Genomic DNA, 22,514 nt, shown 5'->3' with positions numbered 1-22,514 from the left:
ACCACATGTGGTAAAATGTCCCTTCTTTTTCTTTACATTTCCAACACTTATTACATGTGTTGAACATTTTCGCTAATTTAACTGGTGTAATATACCATCTGTATACCATTTTCATAACATTTTCCTTTAATGCAGTACATCCTGTAAATTTTATATTTTCCTTCCATACTTTTACCCAATCAATTTGTATGTTATATCCAAAGTCTCTGGCCCAATGTATCATGACCAACTTAACTTCCTTGTCCTTCGTATACCATTCCAACAGTATTTTATACATTTTTGACAAAATTTTATAATCATTGTTTATTATCTCTGTTTGAAATACTGAATCTTTTTCTACATATCCATTTTCTTTAAGATCCTTTTTAAACATTTCACTTACTTGAAGGAGTAAAAGAGGAACTACCGACGCTGGAAGATTGAATGAAGCTGATGGACTATGCAGAATTGGATAAATTAACTGGGAAGATCAGATATTTACGGGACCATAAGTTCATTGAAGACTGGGGGAAATTTGTGGAGTATCTGAAAAGCATATGTGATGAGCAAACAACGCTTGTGGGGTTTCAAGAAGCTCTGTGAAAGTTTGAGGAGTATTGTAAAAAAGATAAGTTCGAGAGGGTATATTAAAAGGCAATATTAAATTTAGGAAATGCGAAACAAAAATTTAACTACGGATGATTGTCAGAGATGTTGTAGGAAGTCCAAAAGAGAAAATGTGTGATAAACCTGGATGTGGTGTTATATATATATTTGTATTGAAAATTAATAAAAAATACTTTTTTAAAAAAAGAAAGTTACAGCATTTGGGGCTTTTCAGAGAAAAGGAAAATAAGCAGCGACATGGATGTATAGTAGAATTGTAGTGTTAGAAATTATGCATGACATGGAGGAAGTGTATAAACATATATATTTTTCTCCTCCTGTCATACTAAAACACATGAACATTCAATGAAGTTGAATGTTGGAAGATTCAGAAGAAAAATAAAGAGAGTAGTGGCCTTGTAACTTTCAAACTCCTTATTTTTTGAATGATCAGAGAAGTCACCTCACCTCATTCTTAGTATTTTAGCATCCTTAAATCTCAATGGGCTGAGATGCAAGTCTTCTTTGGACAACAATGAAACCATAAAAATGATATAAAATTTCACCTTCTGTTGTTAAAAATGAGGACCCCAACTTTTTTTTATCTACAAGGTAGTATCTTAAACCCATGACAATAGATCTGCTTTCACCCTTACATTTCTGTCTTGTTTAAGTAGGCAGTGTGTGAACAAACATTAGGTGTGATGACAGCATTTTCTGTTCTGCTGCAAGAGTTTGGGTAAAGTGTAAGTGCTTGTCAGCTTTCAGCAACAGAACCTTGACCACGAAAAGCTATTGCTTCCAGGTTAGAAGTTGTTGCAGTCTTTGTGACAGAGAAAACACATGTGAAAGACACTCCCAAGCTCTCTTTACTACAGGTAGAGTTGCAGGGCGTAAGAAAATAGCTCAGATGCTCAAGTCATGTCAGAATCTTTATTGGAAAAAAAAAATCACAGCATCTCCATTATTATTCAAACACATTTAATAAACAAAGAGAAACAGTAGCAAAGGGCACTGACATGTGACGAACTGTACAAAACCTCAAGGTTTGCAGGCAAAACCTGAGGGTGAGGAGCCCACGGCCCAGCTGCGGAGGTCCGAGGAGCCAACCCCCACCCCCTTGTGGAAAACCCCCCTCCCCTCGGACCACTCAGTCACCCCTGAGAAAAATTGATTAAAAATGTGCAGAAACAAAGACACTTTTAAGAGGTTAGCTCCAACCTTGCTGTAACGGAACAATTGGCCACTGGGAAACTGGACCTGCTACTGGTCCCCAGGGGCTAGCTAATGTTTTAAAGGAAACCACCTCAAGAGATGCAAATCACCCAGGTAAATTCCCATCCTATCATTTGCTCCTCTCTTTTCATTTACTGCCTTCTGCAGGGGAAACAGAGTTCTTACTTATTTTCCAGCTTTTAGTTTAGGAGATAATGTTTGGACAGAGATAAAGGCAAATGGAAGGAAAAGCCCTGTTGCTAATAAAGGCAGAGATAAAACTGGTGCAGAAAATGGAAGCCAGTTCTTGAGATTAACAGGGCCTGGAAGTGACCTGTCCTTGTGGGGAAAGAATATCACAAATGGATGAGCTAGAATGGTGTCTTGCCGTAGCTGGATTTCAAGCCCTTATACTAGGAAAGCCAATAGCTTTTCCAATCCCTAATACTGTTTCTATCTCCAGCTAAACAGCTCACCACTCCAGGGAGGGTCCCAACGAATTTGATTACTTTAGTTGAGAATACTTAACAAGGAAAGGTAGGGAGAAGGCAATTGTGTTCCAGTGAAGAACTTAAAATCCACTGAAAAACTCTCACTAGTTGTCAGCAGCAAGTGGAGTATATAGGATAGGACTACCCCATTTATTAGGCAGAAACACTGCTTCTCAGAGAAGTTTAACTGCAATCCCCCTGTAATGCATTGCATCAAGCCAGTTACGGCTCATCTCACAATCTGGTTTTCCTCCAGATTCCAATGGAGCCATTCCCAATGGCACAATATGGGCAACAGAATGAGTCTTATTTATCCAGTCTGTTATCCTGACATCAGGCACTCCTCTAATGGGGCTTCCCCATGCATGGTGTTTTTTGGTGACTATAAAATAAAGCAATGAGGTATTCATTTTGATTAACTAAAGCTACACAGTAAGGTCTCCTTCCAAGCAAACCTAACACTGCTACGTGCCCAGCAAGGTGGGGAATGAGTTGGGTTAGGCCATGTTGGAAATGGCAGCTACTCTTGGCATTGTCAGCCTGTTTTTCTTTCAACTAGTTCATAGCACCACTGCCCTCTCTCGCCTCCTCCCTGAGAACGAGAGATTATGAGGGTATATGTGAATGCTATATATATATAAATATATATCTGCAGTTCTTATACTTCCTCGCAGCACATACACACCCGATTATTTATCAGTTGTGGACATACACTGACAACAGCTGAAGGTACAAGATAGGGGTTTATGTACACATCACAGTGTTAGTTAGATCCAGCCAAGACGTACAGTCTAATCATGCCAATACCAACACATTATAAACAGGAAGGGCAGGGCAGGACTGGAATGTTGGTTTACTTCAACACAATATGGGGCCAGTTGAGTCTCAGCAGCCACCGACTGACCTCAAGACCTTTGGTACAGTCTTCTTGTAAAAGAGACTGAACTAGGACATGTTATTCAAACCCTTAACCTACCAAAACTTCTCTGGAGGTGCATTGTGGGAAGCTCAGTGATATATACACATACAAACTGAAGAACGATGGGGGATGTGGGGCAGGGGGGAATTAAGTGCCAAACTTGATTTAAACTCCATGCATTTTATCCACGATGGGGCCTTTAATGTCCCCATCAAAACTTCACGCACTGTCCTTCTACCCCACCCTTTTCACTTTTAAGGAAGAAATAGAACGAGAAGCCTCATCAACTCACTATAAAACATAAAGAAGACACAGTGAATGCAATTCCTTGGTGGAAAATTCCAAACACATCAATTTGTATATAAGGGGTCTTCGGATTGTAAGCGTAGAGCTTTGATTATTGCCAAGGGACACCAAAGCATTTCAATTTTTCTGAAACTTTGGTTCGGTATGTTTTGGGGCTTATCTCAAAGGCCCAGAAGTCAAGATGACTCACAAGGAACAAAGCCAGGATACGGAGGGGAGGTACCATGCAGCAAATGCTTAAGGGATTCCCATTTACCAACAACTAGGAGGGGACATTTCACTGATTAGGGATGGCACAAGTTCACCGACAAGATCAGTGAGTCCCATTTGGCTAAGATCAGAAGAGAGGCACGACATTTTCACGTCCATTCAAGGCATTCCAAAGGAAAAAAAACATTACAGAAGTTCACACACCACTTTGGACAAGAAAAAAATAATCACAACAGTTTGGCAACTTTCATCACCACCCCTCCCCACCCCCCGCAATACCACTTAGTTATTTTGGGTAAGATAATACAATAAAAGGAGGTGGAGGATTGAAAGTGCAGAATCACCATGTGTAAATAAGGGACCCTCCGTCCCTGAATGTATTGGATAAAGAGTTGTTAAAGCCTACCAAAGTAACTAAGAGTACAAAGAAAACCTGCTTTTAATGCAGGACGAACAAGGGGGTCTTTTCATGCTGCTGAATACAAGACAAGGCAAAGCTGAACTTGGCAGGGACAAATCCTCCAGATCAAAGAGCAACTTTAAAGTTAGTCAAGGGACTATACTCCAGGCTCTGGCAGGAAAAAAATGGGACATAAGCCCCATTGCCACGCTCCTCTGACATTTAAGAGATAGTAGAAATGGATTTGAAATTTGAAGAAATAGCATATTTTTAAAGATGTGTGAATGGCGATGACCAAACCACACTGCGAGAAATGCTCAGAGCTTATATTTTAGTGTTATCTGAAGAAAAACCCTTCAGCCAAGGCCCCATGGTAAACATAACCCCACCCACTCCCAAATTAAAAATTGCCCATCTAACAGGCATCTGAGTCAGTAACGGATCCAAAACAAAAATAAAAAAGTTGTTGTTTTTTTTTGCCGGGGGGAGGGGCAGGAATGTTCTTGGTTTAGACATTTACTTTCAAATGTATTTTCATCAGATCTGGGAAAGCGTGTTACAAATTTCTTTAAAAATGACACCATTAAACCAAACTCCTCAGTCATTAGTCCAGACCATTGATGCCTGGGATATCTTAAAAGAGCCCAGGAATCTGGGCAGCCCTCACTTTTAGCCCTCTCTAAAGAGAGCCAAAAACACAATTAAATAAAACTAAAAATAAATCACATCAGTGCCAAGACAGAAATAAAAAGAAACAGAGTTAGTGGAGTAAAGGGGGCTATCTGGCTGGAAGATTCTCTTCTTTCTTCATCTTCTGTAACTGGAGTGGGATGAGCCTTTGGTTTTCACCAGGATTAATTTTCTACTGGCAGGACAGGCTCAGCTTTGCTTTGTGTTAGTTTGATTACTGTACAAAAGCAAGGTTGGACTGCAGGAAAAATGCTCTGCCCAGCTAGATTGCCCTTTTGACATCTGGGAGTTTTAAAGTATTAGATGCTTAGATTACATCCGTGATCCTCGTTCCTGAAGAATCTGTGGGGAGAGAAGCACCAAGACAACAGCAGTTAGCTAGAATTTACATGATTAGAACAGAGGGGGAAAGAAACAGAAGGAAAAATCTGAACTTTGTACCATAGTACTTAGCACCTGGCTTCTCACCCAGGGTATTATAGGGAAAAGTTATTAACTACAGGAAACTAAATACTCTACAAAATAAACCCTTAGCTGGTTAGGTTCTTTGTTATTGCTAAACTGAATTATTTAGCTCCATGCTAAAATATTTGACTTTTGAGGCATACTTGGGCTGTGCTTTGGTTCTGTCTAATAATACATGTATAGTTTTGTTTTGTAGGCACCTTTGGTAGGGATACATATTGGCCCTTCCAGCTCACTACTTGTGCTACACTTTAAGTAAATTTCATCATCAGTTTTAAGCTTCTGTTTCATGGATTAAACTGCTGGGAATAGTTGGACTATATCAGCTTTCAAGTTCTAACACTACAGCATTGTGTGGCTTGTGAGTATTTGTGGATGCAGTCACACAGAAAGCTGCCATATAACAACAGCTGGTCCATTAGCTCTGTGCTGCCTACACTGACTGGCAGCAACTTGCCAGTTTCAGGCACGATTCTCTCCCAGCCCTACCTGGAAGGGCTGGGGATTGAACCTGGGACTGAGCTATAACCCACCCCTTATCTTAACCCCCAGTTTCTCTCAATCTCCCTTCATTTTTCAGATCAATGTAAGATTTAGTGAGAGAGGCTACAGGTTGAATCCAATGGTGTCTGTCAGCTGACAGCAAAGGTTCCATCAATGGAATGGGGAGGGAAGCCATTTTCAGCAATACCTCTGCAGTCTCCTTATTGCCCCCCACCAAAAAACCTCCACAATATTCTAGAGGGTCCTTCCAACCCTCTTGAGCAGATGTAGAATATGTGCTTAGAGGGCTGTGGGTGGAAGGAGGAACTACTGAAAATTACTCCCCTCCCTGTTCCATGGATGGAAGCCTTATTGTCAAATAGGCACCATTAGATTCAACCGTATAGCACAAATATATTCAGAAATGTTAACATGGTCCTTGCCAACTCCTTTATGCAGCACTACATTACGTATGGGAGACATGTTCTGTGCAAATTTGCAGTGGTGACAGTGCTAAAGAGAAGACCAGACGCTCTGAACCTGCAATCCTATACATACTTATCTGGAGTAACCCCACTGATACCAACAAGATTTACTTCTTAGCAGACATTGAACTGAAAGATTAAAAGCTCCCAGAGACTCTTTCAGAAACTTTAGGGAAGATGGAAGCAGGGAGAGGAACTGTTTCTAGAGATTACCATTAGGAGAACATACTGAAAGCTTGACAGCTTCTTTACCAGATATTTTCAGAATTAACTGACCAATACACTAGGAAATATCTACCACCACCCTTGTACATTTTTGCCTCCCTCATTTCAGTGGCTTATTGTTACACTTCCACAATTTCTAATTGTAGGGTATTGCATTTATCTTAGACTTTTATGTTGTGAACCACCCTGAGATCTAAAGGTACAGGGCAGTATACAAAGTATTATTATTATTTATTATTATTATTATTATTATTATTGACAAAACTCTGACTAACAGGAACTATACACCTTGCAACATCAAAAGCAAGCTGCCTTCTGTATTTATTCCATTGTGTATTCAGAAACATTAATGTGATCCTCAAGGAATTCAATCGCAAGCAGGTTCCTCACCTTTGCTTTCTCACTAGGCTCTATCACTATGCCATTGGTAGAGTTATTGAGCTCTCTGGACACAACACATAGAAATTCTGCTTGGTCTTCATTTCCATAGTTATAAGAAGATCCAATACTGATTAGCTAATGAAATAAAAACAAGAGAATGTAAAAGTTAGAAGCAGCAATAAACAAGGAATAGTATAGAATTAGCCTTAAAATACTAGGTTAAAATGGGTTGGGGTTGTCCAGATGTTATTGCACTCCTGTTCCTGTCATTTACAGATAGTATAACAATAGGCCAGTTGTGATGAAAAATGTAGTTCAGCAACATGTGGAAAGATACAAGATTCCCATCACTGAACTAAAATATGATCTTGGTCTGTATTTAGTCTCTCACAGTGATCAAATACAGATCTGCAGGAGAAAGCATTAAAGAGTACAAGACAGAGCACTCTGCACCTTTATATTCCTTCTTAACTTTTAGAAGGTTTAAGGACACATCCATACTTTAGTCTGAGCCCCCAAAATGCTGTGATTCACAAAACCAACAAGCAATCCATGTGTATTTTCTGTCAAGCTATTGTGCTCCTTCTTGTTATTACTTAAAATTCCACCAGTGCCATTTTAAAATATACACACTAATATTTTTCCCCCCAAAATGAAAAAGGCCACAGATGCATCTAGGAAACACCAAACAAGGAAATGAAGAATTTAGGACTGAGTTGTATCCAACTAAATTGCTGTGTGTGCAGAATGACTTCTGCAAGTGCGATAGAACTGGACTTTTACTGGTTTATTTAAAAGCATTTCTAGGCAGCTTAATATTTTTAAAAACCTTTAGCATTATGGAAAAGTAGCAAAAAACAGTATTATAAAAACAGATAGAGAAGACAGGGACTAATGCTGGTTGTTTAGCCTATAAGGATTACTTGAGTTGAACAAACGAGCGTCCAAGATGGGAAAAAATGATAGTCACCAGCTCATCAGTATGATGACTTTCATACTTGCAAGTGAAGCTCTACAGTACCCCAAATCAGGATTGTGGGAAGCTGCCATCCATAAATACCCCAAACAATGCATTTTCTTAGGCAAAAAAACTGAAGTCCTACAGAGCCCCCTAATGATGGTTTGATATAATAAAAAAGAATCCCTCCTCATTAAGAGGAAATTGAACTGACCAGAATGCATAAAACCAGAAGTAAATAAAAAACCAATAACCTAACAAGATTGGAAGCATTAATAAAAGGACATTCTGCTACAGTCTCTTATAGCAAAAAACTGGGCCTAGCAAGTTGTGTACTCATTTATGAGTGCAAGATTAGCATCAGTCAACAGTTTCAAGGCTGACAGCATTTATCAACTAAAGTGAAGAGTGAGGAAGGGTAATGGGCAGAGGCTTGTAATCAATTTCCCTAGAAGATAATCAGCAATTATCCTTTAGAGGCTCAGTGATCAGACTTCTCTCCAGGCACCAGCAGACTAGGCACAATTTATGTTCCATGAGAAGTCCCATATTCTCTAGATTCTAAAAAGGTGAAAGGAGAACCCACTAAAGCATTCATTATTCATTAGCCATTTTATAAGCCTTGTGAATTGGGCCCCTTCTTCCGGATAGGGAAGTATTCTTTAGCACTGGATACCTGTTCAAATTTCCATCCATCAGACATAGTGGACACCATCTGGGTGAGCTCTTCCTCTTGGCACTGCAGGACTCTGTAAACATGCTTGACAGGTCCCTGGGACACAAAGGGGAACCAAACAATAAGTTAGAAATTAACATTGCGGCTTTGCCAAGTAGTGGTAGCTTGTTTAAAGAGGCTTAGCTTCAAGGAAATTTGTGTGTCACAGGCCCTTGCTGATTCCTGAGAACACACACCAGTAGAAATGTTTCAAAAGGACATTTAATGTTTTTCCCAACCATCAAAAAAGACATGTGGCAAGTTTTGCTGAAAATCTGGGAGCCAGAAATAACCCCGGGGAGGTAGGTGTATAGAAGTGTAGGTATGGAGATAGTCAGGATACATTGCATCAAACCCTAATGCATATAGGGACGGGATAAAGGCATTATGGCAACAGACTGCTACAAAGGGCTCAAATGAAAGTACAGTAATATTGTGCCTCTGGGAATGATAGAAAAGTGACCCTGACTGCCTTTCTCTTCAGCGTTTTTAACTTGGCATACCTGTAATAGTCAGCATGTATCCCACTCAGTGTGTAAACCACACCCCTACAAATTTTCAAACAGGTTTTGAATTCACATCTGTTCTCTGCTGCTTTTATGAAGTGATTTGTATGCAGGCAATTAATGTTCATAACGTGTTTTACAGCTGTGCTGACTGGATTGTTTGAGTTGCTGTAAAATAAAAAGCTTCAAACTGTGATTGTATTCTTCTACATGACGCTTGCCACTTTGTGAGGAGGTTCTCCCAAAAAGCAGGATACAAATCCATTAAATATAAATAAATGAATAAATATTGTAATAGATGAGGGAGCATTCTTTGCTGTGCTTTCCCCCGCATTTCCCAGCAGTTCATGAAGGATTTAGGTGAGCAAAGAGCTGCTTTGTCTCCCTTTCTGTCAGCTCCTGCAAAGGTCCAGCAGGAGCAGTGAGGTCCTTGTTGGCACCTCTGGCGAAAGCCCAGCGCAAGGAAGAGAACACACCTCTCTTTTCCTCCTTCAAGAACCTGGGACAAGAAAGGATGTGTGGCTTCTTTCCCTTCTTGCTGGGCTTTTGCAGACTGAAACAGCACTGAAGCGCTGCTTGGGTTTTCTGCAAAAGCCCATCATAGCAGCAAAGAAACCCAGCCCCCTTCTCCAAAGTGTATGTCACAGGGAGAGAGTAGCAGTTGACCACAACCACAAATAAGGGAAGGCTAAGCACAGATTTGCCCTTGATTCCAGTTACAAAAATCCCCCCTTCTATTTTCTTTAACATGCATTACTTGAGAAGTTCTGCTTTCATTGTCCCGTATTCGCTCCTTCACCAACCGCACTAGAGATGCAATGTTGTAAAACTCAGCTTCTTCCAGCACACCTAGGAATGAGAAGTGGGTGCAGTTAGGAAGATTGTTAGCCTTAAAAAGGGAAGAATGCTAGAAGCAATATTGTGCTAACCCCAAAGTCTTCTGCGCAGATTACTGAAGCCTATGACACTGCAGAATTATTTTTTTGCATACTGTATATATTTTAACCTAAATAATTAATCTGCAGATCAACAAACGTTATACTACCAGAATCTCAATTTGCAAGAGCAAAAACAAAGGCAAAGATTAGGAAAAAATGTGACCACAAACAGCTGCAAACACTTCTATTTCATGAAGAGCAGAAAACTAGAACTTGGGGATTCATGAAGATGTGTTCCCTCCATTTGAAGCTCTTCACAAAAAGGAGCTTGCTTTTGCAGACCACACTTCAATAAAAAACAACAAGTTAATACAAAATGCCACTGATGTTTATTAACAGAATGCCTTGTATGAGATAGTTGCATCAGAATAATGTGTCTCCATGAATAAAGCTGGTTTTGTACACCTCCTCCTTAGGTCAATCTAAAATAAACCACAATCTTATGACACAGAAAGATGCTGACCAAGGCCTCGCTCAGTCACAGGAGTCAATGCACTCAAGACCATGGATTTCAATGGGCTTAAGTGCACTAGCTCTGGGCTGAAATGTGGCCAACATCCATTAAGCTTTCCTTTGATTTTCAAGGATATAGATTGATTTTTACCTTGCCCAAGTCAGACAAAGCACCGCAATCTCCATTTCTTACCTTCTTCTGCCAATTCCTTGTTTATTATGAGTTTTCCATGCCGGAGGTAGTTCAGGATTGGACCAAAATATGTGGGATCCCTATCAATGAGATATGCCCCCGTTTCATCCTGTTAGAGATACACCAGCGTCAGATTCTGATGCTAAAAAGGACAATTCAATGGAATGAAGACATTTGGCTTGGGGGACGACGACTAGTTTTACAAAGGCTGAGAATTTGGTCCTCTGCAAAGAATTACCGTTCTCAGGAAAACCAGTGGGCTCTTTTAAACTAGTTGAATCATCCACAAAAGACAGAAGTTAGATTTAACATGTTGTCATGGTTATGGTGGAGACTATGGGTATCTTCTACTGAAGTAGTGGAGGTGGATGGGAAAACAGTGCTGGCAGGTTTCTAAACTCTGGCGTCAGAAGCTTTTTATGCCTGCCTTTACTGTAAGATGACACCATGATATAATTAAAAAAGGTAGGGTACCACCTACATAAGGCGATTCCACCAATCACTTAATCATACGCTTATTTACTTGAAATAAACTGTTCTTGCATCTATCAGCAGCATTCTCCTAAAAATCAGCAAGATCAGCTCCTGAATTGTCATGATATGACAATGACAAGCAGCAAAACCAAAAATGAGCACAACCCTAAATTTTGCAGGTGAATTTTTAAGAAATACTTTTGCCAATCTAAACTGTCAGTCTAATCCAAACTGAGTTCTATTATGTGTCAAGCAAACATCAACTCAGATCACTCTTTAGTAATGGCAAAAAAAGAAAAGAGAAAAAGAGTCTGCTGAACACAAGTGGTGCAGTGCAATCAATTCCTTTGACTACGTGCTCAGATGTTTTGTTTGTTTGTTTAAGATCACCAAGGAAGCTATAAATAAGAAACAGAGCTTACCCATTCTCACTATGATTTAATTATTCTGGGAAATGGCTTTTGTTCTATTCTAAAATTATGTCTTTTACAGAGCGCTCAGAATCTTCCGCAGTATTTAAACACTCTCAGCAATTATCTGCTGAAAGAAACCACCCTATTCACAAGTATTTTCACTTTGCACACAAGATTAAAGCTTTTCAGTTTCCTTATTTCCCTAAAACAAAAGCACAGGCCATACTATTGATGAATAAGAGTACAGCACCTGTGTAATGACTGCATAGTTAATATATTTAAATTACTACTTACAGGGAAGTGTTGGATCAACACAGAAACCACTAGAGGGGCTATAAACTGTCACTGAAGTGGGCAGGCACCCCACTGCCACATGCAACGGGAGCAATGCCCCTTTTGTGTGGATCCCTTTCTTTTTTTTGCTAAGGGGTTCCCATTAAGGCTTTGCTTAGCTTTGATGTCTGCAAAAACACACCCTGCAAAGTATCCTGGGAACTGTGGCTTGCTAAGGGTGCTGAGAACCGTAGCTCTCTGTGAGGGGTAACCTCTAGTTCCCAGGATTGGGGTGGGGGACTGCTTTAAATGCATTGGGTGAAGGAGGTTTAAATGCGTGTTAACAAGCCTATTATTCCAGTGATCGCAGCGGGAAGGAGACGAGACGGAGGGCATGAGGGCTACCGGGGTGCGGAGAACATGCCGTCGTTCTAGGAAAGCGTCCCAGGAGGGGCCGGGCGGTTAAGGAAGAAAGAGGTCAGCGCTGCCACTCCACATGGACCCACCGGACTCACCTTGTCGGAGCCCAGTTCGGGCCCCTCCTGGCAGCAGAGGCGGCAGAGGAAGGACTTGGGCTCTCGGCAGAGAGTCTGGCGGGTGCTCACGAAGTAGGTGCCGCCCACGTTGAGCCGGACCCACTTGGAGCCCCCGCTGCTGCTGCTGCTCCCGCCGCCCCCCGACCCGGCTCTCTCAGGCGCCGGCGGCTCCGGACTGCGCGGCGGGCAAGCGGGCGCCGCGGCTGGACGAGGGCTGGGCGGCCCCGGCAGCGGGCTGGGAGTGCGGCCCCGCGGCGGCCCTTCTCCGGCCACCAGCTCCGCCATTCTGGGCTACGGTTTCTTCCCCTGGGCCTACGGCAGGCAGACGGGCAACGGTCGCTCCAGCTCAACGGCCAGGTCGGAGAAACTGGAGCTGCGCTCGGCGGGGCTCGGAAGCCATCACCCCAGTCCCTGCTGACAGGGAGAGCCGGACTTCCGGGAGGAAAGGTCACTTCCGGGTCATCAACCGTTCTCCGGGAGGAACAGCTGCCGAGGCCACTTTGAGCGCCGCTTCGGCCTTACATGCTCCTCGTTTACTATTACATAGTAATGCTGGAGGTAGCCAGCAGAAGCGGAGAATAATAATAATAATTATTTAAATAAATTTTAATTGATTTTAATTTAATTAATTTAAATTTAAATTATATAAAATTATTTAAAGGGAAAGGTCTCCAATAGAACAAGGTATTAGAGGAAACAGGATTCCAGGAAGGAAACAGAAACCTCGTTCCTAGATTACCTATACCATAGATACACAAAAGTATAGAACGGCACTTTGTTTGCAGAGGACACTTCCTAGTTATTTTCGAATCCCCTTTCCCCGCTCTGTCAACGTGATGAAAGTGACAGCTGATGAGAGAAGAAGATACAGGATTTAATTGAAACTGTGATTGGGCAGCAGCGGGTTCTTCTCCCACTTCCGTACCCGCCCAAAGAAGCAATTAATCCTCTATGTGGAATAAATAATGTGAATGTTAATGGGGGGGCACCAGTCAGTGGTTCCCGTCAAAATGACTTCTCCTATACAGTACATATATTTGCAAGTTGCCCGACTGAAAAAACCGAGCCTGTTATGACCCTTGGATTGTGAGTGGCAAGGCAACTGGTGACCGCGCCTTGCCCTCCATTGCTTTGCACGCTGTACTTTTGCCTCCCTTAACTGCGCAAAAATGGAGGCGTGTGCTAGTCTATATTTTCCGCTATCTATGGTGCTGAGGGTGCCGCAGACTATTTCCGGCATTGCTGGTCCTGATTGGTCACGGCGATGATGGTCAGACTCTCCTTCCGGGAGGAGGTTTCCGGCGACTTCTGTATCGTGGGGGTGAAGGGTTGCTGAAGGTGAGTGGAGTACGGCCGTCCTTTGGGGGACCCTGTTCGCTGTTTCCTAATATTGTGGTGTTAACGGGCCTTTTCTGTTCTTTATTCCCCCACCTTCTGTGGCGGCGCTAGGATTCCTTGGTGTCGTAGCCGAGGTCCTTTTAATGTTCCTTCAAGTTGGTTTGCCTCTGGCTGCGCCTTTAACATGCAGGCATAAGCCTATATAACTGTAGAAACTACATCGCTGCCATCTTTATAAAGGAGAATCCGCATTAATTTTATTTCTCTCTCTCCCCTCTTATTGAATGAAAAGAATGGCGTGAGTTCAACAGTCTAACTCTATTTTGCTTACTTGAAAATAAAGTAGTGAATTCATTTACTCCCAGGTAAGTGTGGGCTGGTGTGAACTCCTCATTGGATTATTGTTTTGATGAAACGGAACCATTCTTCTGTTTGTCTCTCATCTGACCCTTCGCTAGCCATATAGCTTTGCTGCTCAGTTAGTGTTCTGATTATTTTCTCCCTGTTAAGCTTTCTTCCTGCTTTATTATTTTCTAGAAAGTAACAATGGCTGCCCGCAGATTTGCTCTGAAAGCAGTAGACTGGATGGCATTTGCTGAGCGAGTGCCTCCCAATCAGAAGCCCATGTTTAATGCCCTGAAAACACGCAGTGATTCTCTGGCAGCCAAGTGAGTATGTCCCAGTGTGCAAAGGGCACTGTGGAGCTATGTTTTTCTTGTGTCAAATGCCTTGGTATTTGTGCAAGGTTGATGCGTTCAGGCTATGTGCTAGCAGTAATAAATTAATAGAATGCCTTGTTTGGTTATATCTTTACAAATTACTTTGAACCAGTCACTGGTTTGTTAAGCCATATACCAGGTGTGGGGAACTTCCAGCCTGCAGTCCACATTAGATCTATGATGCTATTTTGGGCAGGCCACACTTACCTGCAATATCCTGTGTGCAGCACTTCTCAAGCACCTGGCACCCAGCTGATTGTCAAGTGTTTGGGAAGCAGTGCGCAAAGCGCTTTGTAGACCTTTTGCCCAGCACTTTCTAAGTGCCAAGCACAGGGTTTGTGAAGCTTGCTTAAGCCTGGACACAGTACTTCTCAATCACTTATCAATCACCTGTTTGTTGGGCATTTGGGAAGTGCAGTGTGTAGGGCTGAGCAAGCTCTTTGATAGATGCTAATTCCCTGGTGTCATGATAATCCGGCCCAGCTATCAAAGTTGGCTCCCAGATGTGGGTGGGGAGATTAATCCCTGGTCCACCAGGCCAAAAGGGTTCTTCACCCCTGCCATATACGCCACAGCTCTCTGCTCCATTCATTGTTGCTGAGGTCAGCCTATTAAAGTGATATACAAATTTCATTTTGTTCTTTTTGGCAACTTTATGGCAGTCCTTTCTGCTGCAGATTATATTCTGTATATTTCTGTGATAAGCAGAATGTTAAAGGAAGATGTGCCTGGGGTGGGGGAATCTCTCCCCCTCGGAGGGCTGCAATATATTAGGCATCATCTCCTGGGGGCTTCATTCCAGTGGTGGGTTGAGTAAGATGCAAAAGTAATTGGAATATTGGGTGTATTTCTAATCTTTTTGCAATAGGCTTCATTCCAGGCATGCAAAAAGCCAGAGGTTTCTATGCATGTCTCACTATCTTTCATCCAGGTAAGTAAGAGACATGCAGTATTGTTGTTCAAGGATGCATTCCACCCAGGCAAAAGGACTCAGAGGCAGAGCTGGACTAATGAGGGGTATATGGCCTGCTGAAGGGCACAGACTGGAGAAAGTCCCAAGGCCTCTGGTCCCCCACCCCCCACTGTAACTGATATGGTTAAAATAATCTGATTGACATTAGTAAGATTTGAGATGTCACATGCTGTTTCTGTGTCTCGACTGAAGTTTAGTTCTTTGCCTTAAGATTTGACAAAACGCTTTTATCAGCTTTGGCAAAAGTGTATCAGTCTACTATTTTGGACTTAACTCACCAGTCATTGTTAGTGTGTATGATGAATCTTGCAAGGTTCATTGTTGCTGTTGAATAGCTGAGAACATTGGCAGCTATGGTTAGCTATCCTTAAGGAGGGTGACAATAATGGGAGATGGCTACAGAACTAAGAATTGTATGAAGACTTGTTGAAGTTGTACTAAATGTACTTTTCCTTCATCTAAACAGGCTTGCTTCTTTGCCAGAGAACCCCCCAGCTATAGATTGGGCTTTTTACAAGACTGCAATTGCTGATAAGGCCATGGTAGATGAATTTGAGAAAAAGGTGAGGTTGTGTTATGCTACTTCAAATGTTTCAGAACCTAAATGAGGCACTGCATGTCACACAGTCTAGTGTATATTTTTAGGACCCACCTTACCTTTGTGATTCTAAGTTGTTTTAAATTGCTTTTAATACTGTGTTTTAGTGTTATAACCTGCCCTGGGACCTTAGGGTGAAGGGCAGGTAATTAATAATAATAATAATAATAATAATAATAATAATAATAATAGAAATCACCCTGGGTATAGTAATTATTTCCTTCTGGGTAATTTGACACCAATGTTGCAGCTGCATGGTGCTGCGCTCATAAAAAACAACAGCATTTTCTTGTCTTTAGCCAATTAGTACATTTCCCACCAACTTCTGCCTTGTGGATAGGCTAGAAAAGCTAAACTTGAAGCAATAATGCTGATTTTTATTTATTGTTGGACATGACCCGGGCAAGTATGTGTATCAATATAGATGGCTCCAGAGAACTTTGGTATATAAATCCAATAAAATGAATGAATGAATGAATGTCTGGCTTTCTTCATGTGGGACAGCGATAAATGTATGAAAATGCAATCCAGAGAAGTTAGAGGACATTGAAACATGTTAACTCTTTAAGAATGAATCTGGATGGTGTGCATTTGCACTAGCTGTATGAGAACTGTCATTCATTGAAATGACTTGGGTACTGGCAAGCAAACTCTGTAAAATCAGCTAATTTCTGTTAGTAATCTGCTAGGCTTTCAGGTGGCTTGTTCCCAGTGTAGCCCATTACTTTAGACCGGACATTTGGTCTTGACCCACACTCTGATGGAGAGGATTGAACTGGGAGGCTAGAAAGTGCAAATCATACACTGCCACTGAGTTAAGGACCACTTACAACTAAAGGGAAACAGACAGGACTTGGAAAAGTTATCTCTGACTGTATATATGTCACTGACAGAATTGGACGAAACACATTTAAAATACTTTCCGCTCAAATTTCACAGTTTAAAGCACTCAAGATTCCTGAGCCTGTGGATACCCAGACAGCTAAGATAGATGCCCAAGAAAAAGAGGCTGTAAGTGTGTTTTTTGTGTGCCTTTGTTCAGTTATATTTTGTGTATCCCACTTTGGTAAATTGTGTTAGACATTATTCCCTACTCACCACTTACTATATTCTGCTTGTGATCGGCAATACTTCTGATTTTCCTCTGCTGGTATTTATTTATACAGTTTTTATATTGCTTAATGCAATAGTAATCTCTAAGCAATCCTTGTCCGCAAACTATTGTAGTTGATGCACCAACCAAAGTTGTTAATGGTTACTCTGAGCCAACGAGGTCACTTGGGCTACCACTGCTAGCAGCGGATCAAGAACACTCCTGTGCTATATAACTCCTCCAGAGAGATGGCAACCACATCCAGAGTCTGTACGCAACCCAATTCCCAGACTTGGGAACTGCCTACTTATAGGGTCTCTGTCTTGCTAAGAGTCATTTGCAGTTTAGTAGCCTATGACTGCATCCTGGTAGTGGTCTAGGGCTTGTTCAGATATTACTGAGAGATAAACCTGGACATTATCAAGATACCTTGCCCCAAATCTCCTAATAAGCATCCACAGTGGCTTCCTGAAGATAGCACTAGGGACAAAATTGTGATTTGGGGCACCCCACAGATTAACTGGCAGGGTGTCAAGACACAGTCACCAATACTTTTCTCTGGAACTGACCCTGTAAGTAGGAGTGAAATCTCCATAAAGCAATACCCCCCTACTCACAGATGGTCCAGGAGGATACTGTAGCCAAAGATATCAGAAGCAGCTGAGAAACTGAGAATTAATAGGGTTGTGCTCCCCCTGTCTCTGCCCTGAAGGAGGTCATCTATTGGAGCACCCAAGACTAAATTCTGTCCCAAAGTCAGGCCTGAACCCAAACTGGAAAGGGGTAAGATAACTGGAATGTAGGGGCATGTCTAATGCAAAGGCTGCAAGCCTCAAGGTGATAGTTTGCATTATTATAGGCAAGAGAAAATGCAGTTTGTGGTGCAGATGGGCGGGGTATAAATAATAAATAATATTATTATTATAACATCACTAATATGCGAAGTGAATAATTTGCTGTTTTGCAGGACAAGAGTGCTGCTGCTTTCATACAAGCCTCTAAGCAACGTGTTGTTGAGCATGAGAAAGAGGTAAGTTGGTGATTTTCGTGGTGTAAGTAAGTCTGCTCCACCACGTTGCATTCTCCTAATAAAGATCTGTTCTTTTTATTTTAAGTAGTCTTCTTCATAATGTTCTAATGATGGGCTATTGTCTTTTCTTTTCAAGCTTCAGAAGGTTAGAAGCATGATTCCTTTTGATCAGATGACAATTGAAGATTTCCAAGAGGCATTTCCAGGAAGTAGGCTGGACAAAGAAAAATACCCATTTTGGCCACACAGGCCTATTGCTGAATTGTAAGAGCTGTCTATCCAAAAGTACTTTGCCGTATCCATCAACTCTAGAATCCCTGGGAGTATGTTAAATAAAGTAATTCTACAGGAATCTTAGTAGTCCTGTTTTGTCTTGTCTCTTGTTATTGATTTGTGCATATTTGTTTGCAAATAAGATCCATAGAGTTCAGTATGGATCCCAAATAAGGCTGTGTAGGATTGTTGCCTTAAACTTCTTTTTTTTTTTAGGATTGAAAGCCTGAGTGGTTCAGCTAAAATTGCTAATCTTGGCCCCAGATTCTAACTTTAACTTGATTTTTTGGGGACCCCCATTTGGTCCCCAGTCCTGGGCCTCCCCACCCTGGGGTGGGCAATTGGTGCTCTGATCACTGACCACGGATGGCTTTAAAGGTCAACACCAACATTTTTGAATTGTGCTAGGAAGCCAGTAAAGTTCTTCAAGCACCATTGTAGCACATTCTTGTGGCTGGCTCAGATTAATAATGCGGCTTTTATGTTCTGGACCTGCTGCAGTTTCTGATTGTGTTTGAAAGGCTCTGTATTGTTGCCTGCAGTACATTGGCATGAGTGTCCTTCCCCACAAGAGGGTGCAGCTAGCATACAGCTAATACTAAAAAAAGGCGCCGCCTAAGCATTCAGGAACAGAACTGGAACGAATACCTTGATCCTTAAAAATGAGCATAACCCCACCCAGAAGAGACTGAACACAAACACCAGGATGTGCTGGGTCATTGGCCTTGGACAACTTTTGTTGTGAGTGAATTTCATTTTCACCAGCCTGCATCCAGTACTTTGCATCATGGTGCATTCCAAACTTTGTACATTAAAAGAACACAAGGAGGTTCCACCCCACCCCTCCCTGAGCCAGGCACAAAGTGAGCTATTGAACACACACACACACACACACACCTACTACTACTACTACTACTACTCTTGATAAACTTTCTGAATGGTTCTTCAAAATGAACCATTTTGAACCATATCCAGGGTGCTTTTTTAAAAAATTAATGTAGCAAAGACTAATATATCTGAGCCTGTCTTTGAGTGTATTTTTGACCGTAGTGCTAAAACATGGAAGTATCAAGAGTTTTCCAGGAGTGGCATTCTGGATGCACTGTTCACCTGGCAAGCCACCACTGCAGTAGCTTTGAGAGATTTGTGGCCTTTGCCAATAAGAACTGTTTGAAAACTTTTTGCTATAAAAGTATAAATATTTAAATTGGCCTATAAGCGAAAATACCACTATAAAAGTCTTGTAAGCCTTAACAATGGCATAGAGCGATATTGTGGCTTTGATCAGTGCAACTGCAATCAGACCAGGACTACGCAGCTCATGAGTCACGGAGCCAAATGCTAGTCAGATCGATTCACATGATAATCCTGCTTTTGCTGCCTACAAAAAACAGGTTGAGTGGCCATGTTACTGGTCACCAAGAGCACTTAGCAGGGCATAGTCCATAGATGGTGGGTGGGGTCCAGCTTGATGGATTACAAATTGTGGAAAATAGGGTTTACCTGATGAAAGACAGGAAATACAAACCATCTTCTCAGTGGAAGTTCTGAAATGACTTGGCACCCCCCCCCCTCCAGTTCTGTGTTTATGCACTAGTGGTAGCAATGCCAGGTTTTTCCCCAGCATGGAGAGGTGGTGATACGGAGGATAGCAATTGTTGAATTACTGATGCCCATGAATCTATGAAAGGCATAGAAACTTTATCAGTGATAAAAGAAGATACTAACCTAAAATACCAGAGATTTGGTTTTATAATTTAATACTCCATTTTTATTTTTTGTTGTTAATATCACATATAAATGACATTCTTTTCAGTCATGGTCTAGCCTGAGGCACAAAGATAATCATTTTCAGAATAAATTCTAAATATAGGGGGAATGGAAGCATTGCCTTGAAATGACTGACATCATGTTTAAAAATATTAAACAAGCTGAATGCCACAAATAAGGCACAGAGGAAAAGATTCAACACCATATTCCTTACCATACCCAGTGGAATATACACCGGCAAGCAATGTGGAAAAATCCCACTGACAGTACCATCACATACATGTAAGTAATCTACCTGTAATCTACTGTCTGTGGACAAACGTCAGCTCCCTCGGCCAGTAAAGCGAGATGAGCGCCACACTCCAGAGTCATTCGCAACTGAACTTAACTGTCAGGGGTCCTTTACATTTTACCTTAATCTACCTGGAAGTAAGTAGCACCGAATACAATTAAGTTTAGTCCCAGTTAAGTGTACAGAGGATTGCACCCTAATCTGCATATTCTAATATAATAACCACAAATGGCCTGAGCTTGGAAGATATATGAATTACAGTAGCTCTAAAGCTGAAACCAGGAAAAATAACCTAAGGCTATAATGGCCAGAAAATACATTACATTAACTTGAAGCAAATTCAAGGGAACTTGCTTCACAAGTCATATTCACAGATGTAAATTGATAATCGAAAATGCTTTAAGCCAGGGGTCAGCAAACTTGTTCAGCAGGGGGCCGGTCCACTCTCCCTCAGACCTTGTGGTGGTCCGGACTAGATTTTTTTTTGGGGGGGGGGGAATGAACGAATTCCTATGCCCCACAAATAACCCAGAGGTGCATTTTAAATAAAATGACACATTCTACTCATGTAAAAACACACTGATGCCCAGACCGTCTATGGGCCAGATTTAGAAGCTGATTGGGCTGGATCCAGCCCCCGGGCCTTAGTTTCCCTACCCATGCTTTAAGCAATGACAATGATGTAGTAGTAAGCAGCAGCAGCAAAAGGGCACCCCTAACACATTCCTCTTTGCACCATCATTTTATCTACCTACAACTTAATGCGCAAGCTGCGCAAGTGAGCAACTTGTGCTCAGGCACTGTCCCACTCTGCCCCAGATGGAAGAGTGGGGGTGGGGCAGGGAAATAAATGGAAGGGGAGATTAATGTTGTGCGTGTGTGTTTTTTGGGGTGGTTTTTTTGGGGGGGGGTTTAATAATATGATTTTGGAAAAAAACCTAAAGGGAAAGAATGTGGGTATGCGTGTGAATGGACGTTTGTATGAGTGAGGGTGAAGAGAGAATGGACCAATAAAGGGGAGAAAGAAAGGTGGGCCCACCCAGTTTCTGCCTTGGCCGCGCCCACCGCCACGTGCTCCCCCCCCCCCCCGTTTGGCCTGGAGAGAAGTTTTTGTCCATCCCTGGCATAACACATAACGACCTGCATAATGTGGGTGAACAAGCGTGATGATCCGGACCAGGGAGACGTCCGTTTGCTGTTGCCGGGATAAAAATCGCACACGTGCATTCATTCAGCCGAGTCCAGCTCCGCTTCCAGGCTGCCTGGTCGTGTGCATGCGTGCTCCTGATGCAGCTGCGCGTCTGAATTCTGGGAGGCAAGGGGAGATGCGGGCAGAATGTAACGGAGAAGCGGAGAACCCCAGGGGAGTGTCGAGTGGGCACGATCCAAGAGGGGAGCTCAATCAGAGCATCATGCAAACATGCCCACTCACTTCGGTTGGTTTTCTTGCTTGTTTGCCAGGCTCTCGTCACCCTGCCCCTTTTATTATTTTATTTTATTTTATCTTATTTTATTTTGGAAGCTGATGTTCTTATGTATGCCTTTCTTCTACGGGATGTTTGTCGCTGCTGCTTTTTAAAAAGCGCCTTCGAGAGTTTAAGGTCTAGGTAGAAAGCACTAGGTTTAAGCACTAGGTAGAAATAAGCCGCGGACTTTGTCCGCAGTTTTCAGCAGGACAGTTTATACATATGCCCGAATCAGGAAATGAAAGGTAAGGAAGATTTCTTGCAGAGCATCCTCATGGATGACCACGTGGCCTAATGGATAAGGCGTCTGACTTCGGATCAGAAGATTGAGGGTTCGAGTCCCTTCGTGGTTGGCGTTTGTTATCTGTGAAGAAAGTTGCTGATGTTTTTGTTCTTTCTCAGCGGGGAGTATAAAAGGAAAGTGCTCACCGTGTCTGGGTGTTTGTGCGTGTATTACATACAGAGAATATCAAGAGAAGCCAGGCGATTTCTGTAGTTCTTAAACTGCATTAATATAAATAAGTCATTCTTTTAAACCTCTAAAGCCTTATAAGGACTGAGGCTCTCTTATTTTTAAGAGTTTGCTTTTGGTTAGACTTCTGTGCCTGTTTTGGTTTTTGGGATTTCTTTACGTTGGGTTTGTCAGGT

At 42.0% G+C, this 22,514-nt stretch overlaps 2 protein-coding genes across 2 annotated transcripts; one reads left to right on the top strand and one right to left on the bottom strand.

The window, feature by feature from the left end:
- Window positions 1-1,504: 1,504 nt before the first annotated feature.
- On the bottom strand, window positions 1,505-12,762 carry KCTD2 (potassium channel tetramerization domain containing 2). The gene is made up of 6 exons (XM_081903552.1): window positions 12,294-12,762; window positions 10,619-10,727; window positions 9,792-9,883; window positions 8,490-8,585; window positions 6,865-6,990; window positions 1,505-5,158 (listed from the first exon to the last, which is right to left on the bottom strand). Exons 1-6 carry the CDS (start codon window positions 12,597-12,599, stop codon window positions 5,129-5,131), a joined length of 759 nt encoding a protein of 252 aa, XP_081759678.1. The 5' UTR covers window positions 12,600-12,762; the 3' UTR covers window positions 1,505-5,128.
- Window positions 12,763-13,494: 732 nt separating this feature from the next.
- On the top strand, window positions 13,495-18,417 carry ATP5PD (ATP synthase peripheral stalk subunit d). Its single transcript, XM_081903553.1, has 6 exons — window positions 13,495-13,652; window positions 14,190-14,320; window positions 15,811-15,907; window positions 16,882-16,953; window positions 18,003-18,065; window positions 18,202-18,417. The coding sequence occupies exons 2-6, from the start codon at window positions 14,199-14,201 to the stop codon at window positions 18,331-18,333; spliced, it is 486 nt and encodes a 161-aa protein (XP_081759679.1). The 5' UTR covers window positions 13,495-13,652; window positions 14,190-14,198; the 3' UTR covers window positions 18,334-18,417.
- Window positions 18,418-22,514: the final 4,097 nt, after the last annotated feature.

This window comes from Podarcis melisellensis, assembly GCF_964234715.1.
Source record: "Podarcis melisellensis genome assembly, chromosome: 2".
In the NCBI taxonomy this organism is placed as follows: domain Eukaryota; kingdom Metazoa; phylum Chordata; class Lepidosauria; order Squamata; family Lacertidae; genus Podarcis; species Podarcis melisellensis.
The sequence above is the reverse complement of the archived record's forward strand: the minus strand, read 5'-3'. Positions and strand labels throughout refer to the sequence as shown.